The 9,501-nt window shown below is 37.7% G+C and overlaps 1 protein-coding gene across 10 annotated transcripts; it reads right to left on the reverse strand.

Moving 5' to 3' along the window:
* Nucleotides 1–482: 482 nt before the first annotated feature.
* On the reverse strand, nt 483–8,101 carry LOC132616735 (protein WEAK CHLOROPLAST MOVEMENT UNDER BLUE LIGHT 1-like). 10 transcript variants are annotated; one of them, XM_060331353.1, is made up of 6 exons: nt 7,957–8,034; nt 7,713–7,739; nt 5,436–5,489; nt 4,942–5,327; nt 2,823–3,793; nt 483–2,697 (listed from the first exon to the last, which is right to left on the reverse strand). In XM_060331353.1, exons 5-6 carry the CDS (start codon nt 3,756–3,758, stop codon nt 829–831), a joined length of 2,805 nt encoding a protein of 934 aa, XP_060187336.1. In that variant the 5' UTR covers nt 3,759–3,793; nt 4,942–5,327; nt 5,436–5,489; nt 7,713–7,739; nt 7,957–8,034; the 3' UTR covers nt 483–828. The 10 variants fall into 10 exon arrangements, with proteins under 10 accessions (XP_060187336.1, XP_060187333.1, XP_060187335.1 ...); XM_060331350.1 differs by lacking the exon at nt 7,957–8,034 and having other exon boundaries at nt 7,713–7,919; XM_060331352.1 differs by lacking the exon at nt 7,957–8,034 and having other exon boundaries at nt 4,942–5,360; nt 7,713–7,919.
* Nucleotides 8,102–9,501: the final 1,400 nt, after the last annotated feature.

The raw sequence follows: 9,501 nt of genomic DNA on the forward strand, positions 1-9,501 counted from the left end.
AAAGAGGAGTTTAACCAAAAGAAAAAAAAAGGGGGGGGGGGGGGGGGGGGGCTCCTTTAACGTAGTAATTTATTGCGTTAAAGGACTTAACCCCGCCGTTACGGTTAAGTCCTTAACACAGTAAATTACTTCGTTAAAGGTACTATGGTAACTTTTTTCTTTTTGTTGGGTTATTTTGGTTCAAATGGTTTTTTTTGGGGTCATTTTGGTTCCGAACTCCTATTATCCACACCAGGTGTTTGCGCCAAATCAATGAACACGTGCATTCACATGTGACGATGTGATAACTGTGTAAGTGCTTGAAATAACAAAAGCATCTCAACTGAACCGGTCAATACGCACATTGTCTCTATTCATTACAGCATTCGATCAGGAGTGCATGACACTAGGTGGAAAACATAGGTCAAACAAGCAGAATACTATGGCGATGGCAAATAAAAGATTCTAATGGGTAGGTGTTTAACATCGAATGGCATACCAAATGATACGCAAGACTCACAAATACTTGAATTATACAACCCATACTGCCAAGAAACCCAATATTTCAGAATCTGAGAACTAGCAGGATTAAACAGTTGAACCAGCGGATGATTTACTTACAGAATCACTTTATTGACCTCCGTGGCCAAACCTATAACAACCCTACTCTGTTCTATAAACAGCAATCCAAAAGGTGAGAGAAGTATTTTGATATTTTACAATATATAATGCTCGGGACGTACATAGAAAAGCAGTGAGAATTTACACTCCATCAACCAAGACAAACAACCAGAAAAACGTAGGAACAATAATATAAAATGACGAGATTCTCTAAAACCACAAAGCGCATCATGCTGTCTTGGCCTGTGCTTTCTTTCTTCCCAGAAACAGCAAAAGCCTTGGGAAGAAGGACCTCTTCTTTTTCTTTGGGATCTTCACTTCTGGAGATGTATCAGTTTCAGTATTACTTGCTTGCTCATATGCTCTTGGGCTTGACCTATGATGTAGTGAAGCAGCCTCTGGTGCACGCTCATAGGTTTTTGATGCTTTACTCTCCTCAAAACTCGTTGTCGGGCTTCTTGTAGTGTTTATCAGTGGAAGAGATTCACCAGCTTTCCGCCTTTGCCCATGCTCAGCCCTCCATTTCCTCAGCTCTTGCTCTACTGCCAACTTCCCTTCCTTGGCTTTCTCTTCCTTCTGCATTGCAATTTGCAGAGCTTCCTTACTAGTAGTCATCTCACGATTAACCTCCTCCAGCCTGCTTAGACTTCTCAGCTCTGATTCCTTGGCTACTTCGATTTGGGTGATAGCAGCAACCACCCTCTTATTAGCTTGCTCCTCTGCCTCATGGGCCAGCTTGCTGAGATCATAATACTCTTCCAGAGAAAGTGTTACTCCAGATGGGGAATCTTCATCGTTGGTGCTTCGAGCTAATTCACTCTCTTGCAGAGCACTGATGGCTTCTAGCGCCAACTTCTCAGAAGCTTTTGCAGCTTCTATCTCCTTTTTAGCAGCAAGTAGTCTACTTTCCATAGTACTTGCTCCTGCCTTTGCTTGCTCTGCTTCTTCCTTTGCCTTTCTCACCTCTTCACGAGCTGTTTGTGCAAGTGATTTTGCCCGATCGGCTTCTTGGGCAGCCTCTTGCAATTGCTTGGGAAGCTCCACCACTTTTTCTCTTGCTTCTTTCTCTTTCATCTGTACAAGGGCAATCTCTGACTTGGTCCTTTTCAACTCAGTTTCAAGAGATGCTACAGCAATTGATGCCATGCCTTCTCTCTGCTGGATGGCAGCTAGTTTTGATTTTTCTTTTTCTAATTCTTCCTTCAATGAAGTTGCGGCCACCTTCAAGCAATTTACTTCATCTGTTGCTTTCTCAATCTTGCGTTTCAGTTCTTCAAGTTCCCGTGTAGCCAAGGCCACCGCTGCTTGTATCTCGGCATGAGTTCTTTTCTCTGGTTCTGATAGTTCGCCAAAATTGCCTTCTTCATCCATCTCTTGTTTCATCTTTGATTCCATGTAAGCAGCAAATTCAGCTTTGAGATCCAGTAGCAAAGATGAAGCAGTGTCTAATTTTGCTTTGAGATCCTTCGCAGACAGTATTTGTTGGTTTTGCTTCTCAAGCTCCTCTTCTGCCTGCTTTAGTTCTTTCTCCCAATTTAGAGTGTCTTGATCTCTTGCCATTGCTGCTCCAATTTTGTGTTCCTCTGCCTCCAGATGTGCAGCTTGTGCAGCCTCCAAAGATTCCTTTGTAGTGATGAGCTCAATAGTCAAATCCTCCACTTCTTTCTCAACTTTCTTTGAGGCAGAAACCGCTTCCTCAGCTTTTTGCATGGCATCATATCTCTCTGACACCAATACGTCATACTCTTTATGAAGATCTTCTAGTTCAGAATTCACAGATTTTAGCTCTGAAACTGCTGCCACATGCCTGGCTTTAGCAACTTCAAGCTGTGCCTTGGCTGCGATACTAGCCTCATCAGCAATCCCTTGCTCCATCTCTTCTACCCTGAGCTTGGCAAGTTCCGAGTCCTGTTTTGCTTGTTGCTCTTCTATTTGTGCTCTCTCCAGATTCAGCTTCAACTCTTCTATCAGTCTTTTAGTGCTATCTAGTTCCTTCAATACCATCATTTTTGCTTCTTCTGCAGCCTGAGACTGTTTCTTGTACGATGGGATCTTCTCCTGCACTTTTGCTAGTTCTTGATCGACAACTTTCCTTCTCTGCATTAGACAGAAATGGAAAGCTAAGTTGAGAAATTCATAGTGGGACAGATGTCCAAAAGATGAATGCCAAATGGCTTCCTGAGTCAAGATTCAAAGAGTATATTAACGGTTCACGAGCTTACCTCCACACTCTGTACACGATGAGCCTTCCAGTCAACAATGCCTCCAAATTTGGAAACCGCTTGCTTTACAGATTCAATAGGTGCTGCAGTGTCGATTTTAACTCTGTTAATATCAGAGTTTTCAGGGTGCTTAGAATGGGTACTGGGTTCGGGAATCTCAACTGTGAGATTGGAAGCCTTCGCTAGGGACTGACCAGTGTTAGGTGCCTCTACATGAATATTATTTTCAGGTTTTTGTTCTTGAGTGGATAAAGCAGGTGTATCAGCAGAAACATGAGTAATACTTGGAGAATTATCTTGCTGAAGTATTGAGGCATTATTGTTTTCCAATTCTAAAATATCAGATTGAATATGTTCAGAAGATTCTTTTTGGTTTTCCTCTTTTAGGGATGTTGAATTTGAATTCATGGTTAATAAAGGTGAAGCATCTTTCTCTCCTGTTGGTCCGTCTGCAGTATTTTTTGGATGATTCGAAAGACCACCACTGGAACCACCATCGAATTGCTGCAATACATCACTTGCTTTTGCATCCAATATAGATGATGGACTGGCTTCTGAGAGAGCTGTTGGAGGCTCCAACGATTTCACATCCTCTACTAGTTTAGGTGAGGCTTCCTGCTGAACTGTTGGCACAGCTGATTGAAGAGTTCCTGTTTTTGAAAAGTCGCCTGCTCCATCAGATTTAATGGAAGATGCTGAAATTAAACTTCCTGTTGGATGAGTTTGACTATCTTCCATCCGAAATCTGTCAAAAGATTCTTTTGAATGCTGAGAAGTATCGACGGCTGACTCCTGAATTTCGGAGTTTGATATTTCATTCATATGTTGCCTAGTTAGAGTTGCACCATGTGATTGATCCTTCTCCGGAACAGAAACTTTAGGTTCAGGAGCAGATTCTTGGGCAGAATTATCCTTCACATCTTTTGCATCTTCCATTTCCAATTAAGAGCTGAGATGAACCACTTGGGAACCTAAAAATAAGATTGGCATAGAAAAGTAAGGAGGTATATAACCTCTTCAGTAAACAAACACCTCCAACCATTTTACCAGGAGGTGAACTACTGAATTGGAGATATCAAACGGCTTTTCTGTAAAACTTAAGCAACTGCACCCACTTTTCCTATTTTGAAGTTTCTGCACTACAGCATATACACGATCATTCATTCATTTGAGGATTGCTAGTTAGAATCAGCAAAAAGAAAGTTAAATTTTGCGAGAAGGTTTAGAGCGACATGCCTTACTAAGAATATTAATGAGTTCCTCCTTCCCAAATAAGCTATAATCTTTTCTGTAAATGGAATACTTGTCCTATACCACTAGTTAATGCAATATCATATTTACATTGCCAGCGAAACAGACCAAAACAACCCGGACTATCCCACGCACTTCCCATCAAGTAATTTTTCTTGAATTCCCACTCAATAAAGAATTATGAGACAGTTTTTACTTATAGAAGAAGAGAAGTCAACCAAGCTATTCAATTTCAACAAGAGAAGTACTAGGAATTTGATGATCAAATAACCAGTAGTCTTGTCAGCAAGTGCATTTGTTATTTGAGTTTAACTTATCAAATGAAGATTTATAAATCAACTGATCATGATATTTTCCTAATATTTTTTTTATTTTTTTTTATTAGCGCCGGGTGTCCGAGTCTCTTTGAGCCCCGACTAATCCCGGGGGAGCACAGGCCCTCGGCAAGGAGTTTCCCGCAAGTGCACCACGGGTAATTCAGGGTTTCCCCAGTCCGATGGCCCTCAGAAATTGTTTGCACCTAGCGGGTTTTGAACTTGAGACCTTGAAAGGGAGCACCCCAAGGCTCAAGTCAATTGCCACCAGGCCAACCCCTGAGGGTTGATATTTTCCTAATATTTTCATCAATGAATCGCATAAAAAGGAGGAGTAAAAGATCACACTAGAGAGGTACAGTCCTTACTGCTTATGTGGTTATTTAAGATCCAGTTGTGGTCTACAACTCACTACATATGCATACTATGGAAATAATAAAAAAGATATCCAGCTGCTCGTCTCCTGCTCCGTCCCCCTTCCTACTCAACAAAATAAAACCCAGGGAAAAAAAATAGCAACACAAAACCAAGGAAAATGAGAAATGAAAAAGTACCCAGTCAGCATCACAAAACATAGATCTGTGATACTTTTTGTCATCCTTTAAAATTTTCTCTTCTTCAGTACTCTCATTAAGGAATAAGGAGACACCATTCTATGGTGAGATTACTCCTAGTTTAGGATTGTCCATGTAAAACCTAAACTTCCAAAGCTTATTAGCAGTTTTTCCATATAACCAACTCCTTGGATTGTATATCCTCGCTCCTAGCGGGGACACAAGGAACCTTTTAAAATAAAAAGCTGTTTGAACTCCCTTTTTTTCCTCCCAATGCGCATCTTCTAAGGCCTATCAGTTTTTCCATATAACCAAATGTTCCACTTGTGTTTGCTCAGAGCAGGGACATAAGCAAACTTTCAACGAAACTTTCTGAACTTCAGTTCCTGTGCCAACATTGGTAGACACTTCTCATGAAACTACAAATACAAGATATACGAAACTTCCATCACACATCAAACTCAGTAGGTTGAAAGAACAATCGGATGAAATACCTGAAATGTCTACTCTATCTATTTGTACTAACGCACATGCTGATAGTATGGTTGCTGCACTTAGAAAAAAGCAGTCAGTGCCTAGTAGCTTTGCAATATCATTTCGTGCAGCAAACTGCTTCACGAAATACTGATGAAACAGTAGAAGTAGACATGGAAAAATCATCCTTCAAGGTTTCCGAAGTGATAAAACTCGAGTTTGTAGAGTAAATTTTATTGAAAAGAAATTACATGGTAAATACTCCTACATAGAGAACTTGAACCCTTATAGTAGTTTATACACTCATTAGCATTCATGTAGAAAGAATGTAACAAGTTCTATTTCGGGCCCCCAATATAGATAAGGAATTACAAAAATCAACTTGACGGGGAAACATTAAATAATTGAATCTTCCTTTTTCCATCACCAGAAGATTCTTCATTCAGTAATCACCATAGCAGATAATGTCAAAGTCATAAACGTCAGTAAACTTCATCAGCAAATTAATGCATGACGAGCACAATGCCTACACTTGGAGCTTAGCAGAACTGCAGCTTAGCACATTAATACCAGGTATAGTAGATGAGTCTTTAAACCAATAAAAATATGAAAGCAGCTTGAATTTGGGTCTCACTTCTTTCAAACTGATATGTTAGATATGCAAGAATCCTAAAGCAGCATGTGCAGAAATCATGTGAAGCTTCATCCTCCGATTAGATTAGCCATATGCACAAAGGGTATCAGATAGCAGATAGTCTTTCATTTGGCTTTGAAATCTAGAAAACACACAACTAATCATAAAAAATTATGAATGCTAAATACGCAAACTTAAAATGTGCAGTGATTTAGTTTATTAGCTGGGGAATAAAATCTAGTACCTAGAGAACGCCGTGTAGCTCAAATATAATAAAAGATGACAACTAACTTTGTCAATGAGGCTGATACCAATTAAAGCACGCACAACCATACACCAGCAGGAACAAAAATTACAGTCCAGTTAACAGATACAACTTTTCTGCAATTCATGGTGTAGTAATACTTAAACAAGTATTTTAACAATTGGTAGCTCAAAATGCAACTCAATTAACTCGGCCTGATGTTTAACTAATCACATCCACATCCTATACTCTAAGCAGCTAGCTAGTCATTTTATCCATTCACAGTCAGATTCCAGATTCATGAAGATATTTGTCCACAACATCAGTCTTGTCCTTGGTGATCGATTGAGTTGCGCTAAATTTTAGGACTTAATAGTTATTGAAGACCCTGAACAACGTTATCTTAAAGATATGATGTTGCATTAAATCTCATAGATAAATATATTTAAGAGACAGAAAAACATGATATTAACAGTTGACAACAAAAATAGTAGGACTACTTCTGGTTTTTGACACCTTAACCACATCTAATTAAGCTGATTGAGGCTCCTTACCACGCATACACATATAACAACTAGCAACAACAACATACCTAGTGAAATCCCACAAAGGGGTATATAGGGAGGGTAGAGTGTACGTAGACCTTACCCCTACCTTGGGAGGTAGAGAGGCTATTTCCTATAGACCCTCGGCATATGGACAAGCAATTCAAAGCAATATAAAAGAAATAACGAAAGCGAATAAGCCATGATAAACCAGTCTGAAAAAAAGGAGCAGTAGCTACCACAAATAAATAAGATAATCAAAGTACAAGAAACAACACATAGATATATGACAACTAGCAAATGTTTAAAATTAAAACCATGAACACGACCGCTTATATCTCTAAGAGCTTCACATTTTATTAACTTCCACATATAATCTTTTTGTTCGTTTGCTTTTCCATTTTTATTCATATAATAAATCATTAACCTTTTCACGAGATAAGTTACAAGTTCCCTCGTAGAACATAATAAGGTCTCATCAAACAGGGATGACAAACATGCAAAACAATTAATACCCACAATTTATCCAAAAAAAAAAAAAATTAATGCCCACAAGCATGATCCCTAGTGTGGCATTGACCAAAAAAAAAAAAAAAAGGATCAAAAGTGAGCTAAACTTGGTTTTAATTACATATAACACTTTCAGTATGCAAAGATTGTTCCTTGGCATAATATAATTCAGCAGTCAAAGGAAGCATATGCATACAAGGAAAAACAAGAATAACCAATCATCAAACATTAAATTCAATAATTAAACAAGAAACATTATCCATGCTCCAAATATTACAGATTAATATATGTACAGCATAATTCTTGATCATTAGTTGATGAAAACATAAACAGAAAAAAAAAAATAAGGGATTGCAAGAATTACCAGAAATGATCTCTGTTTCTTGATATTCTTCCAAAGAAAGATAATTAAAAGAGTTTAGTAATAAAACAAATGAGAAAAAGGGTATTAGATTATTGATTATAATTAACTCTTGAGAAAATAATTGTGGTTTGAAAGAAGGAAGAAGAAGAAGGAGATCCTCTTCGTCTACCTTCTTTTTTTCTTTTTGTCATTTTCCAATTATGTCAACTTTTCAAAATAAAACATTACAATATCTAAAAGTCACCGCCAATTAAGGAGAGCTCTTCTTTTTCGCTGTGTTTCTCGCGCGTGTTTGAAACAAACCATCCCCACATAATGTATGGGGTTTTGCTTATAAAATGGGTTAGAATTTTCAATGGAAAAAAACAAATCAATAAAGATGATAAAGAAAACTAAAAGAAATTCAAATAATGGACAGAGTGGAAAGGAACAAGACTGGTTGAGAAGACTTTTCCGTAACAAAGCACTTCATTGTCATTTGTCGTCCTTGGGCCTTCTCATGCCCCACTATTCTCCCGATAATATTTTCAGCGAGTATAAAACTAAGAAAACAAAATTTAAAATTTATGATAAAAAATAGGACAAAATGCAAATATACATCTCAACTTTGTGATTTAGAGCGGATATATCATTTGTTATAAAAGTGGTGTATATATACTCCTGCCGTTACAAAATGGTGCAAATATACCCCTGCCGTTACAAAATGGTGCAAATATACCCTTTTCGCTGATGATTTTTTTTAAAAGAAAATCATTTAGGTTATTTTTTAATTAAAAAAATGTCACGTGAAAAAGTCTACCCATTTTTTTTGAGTAGACATACTTTTCTAAAGCCACATAGTAATTTTTTTCTTCTGATGGGCCGGGTCTGGTTCGTTTAAAAAAATAGGTAGACTTTTTTTTTAAAGTCACAGAGATATTTTTTTAAACGGACCATACCTGATACATCAGAAAAAAAATTACCATAGCTTTAGAAAAATATGTCTACTTAAAAAAAATAGGTAGACTTTTTTTAAAGTCACGTGGCATTTTTTTTAATTAAAAAATAACCTAAATGATTTTAAAAAAAAAAAAAAACTCCGTCAGCGAAAAGGGTATATTTGCATGATTTTGTAACGGCGGAGGTATATTTACACCATTTTGTAACGGCAGGGTTATATATACATCACTTTTGTAACAAGGGGTATATCAGTTCTAAATCGCAAAGTTGAGGGGTATATTTGCACCTTTATAAGTGATAAATATTTATGTGACTATAAATTGCCTTATCAAGTTATCTTACCTCAAATTCAAGTCGGTCTACTGAATATGTACTATAGGCTACGGTTGTCTATGTGATCTCACACGACACTCCATACAAGTAATGCCTTCAAATTTTAAGTGCAATCACAACCGTTGCTAGCTCTAAATCATGGATAGGTAGTTTTTTTCATGAAACTTCAACTACCCGGAAGCATGTGTAATTACCTTACGATTTTGCATCAACACAAAACCAAGTTCGATCTGTGACACATCACAATACACTGTAAATTCTCCACAATATGTAGGCAATGTAAAAATTGGTATTGTGGTCAAAATAGTCTTTAGCTTCTAAAATCTCTCCTCACATGCATCTAACAGCAGATTGAACCCCTTTTTGAGTAAACCAGGTCAGTAGGGTTGCAATAGAACAAAATGCTTGTAGTGCCGGCCAAATCAAAGAATATCTGCATCTTTGTATGTGCAGTAGCCTTGGACAACTCTACACTACCTCCATATTCTTGGGATCATGCCCCACTTTTGATACCAGG

This window comes from Lycium barbarum, chromosome 11, assembly GCF_019175385.1.
Source record: "Lycium barbarum isolate Lr01 chromosome 11, ASM1917538v2, whole genome shotgun sequence".
NCBI lineage: Eukaryota > Viridiplantae > Streptophyta > Magnoliopsida > Solanales > Solanaceae > Lycium > Lycium barbarum.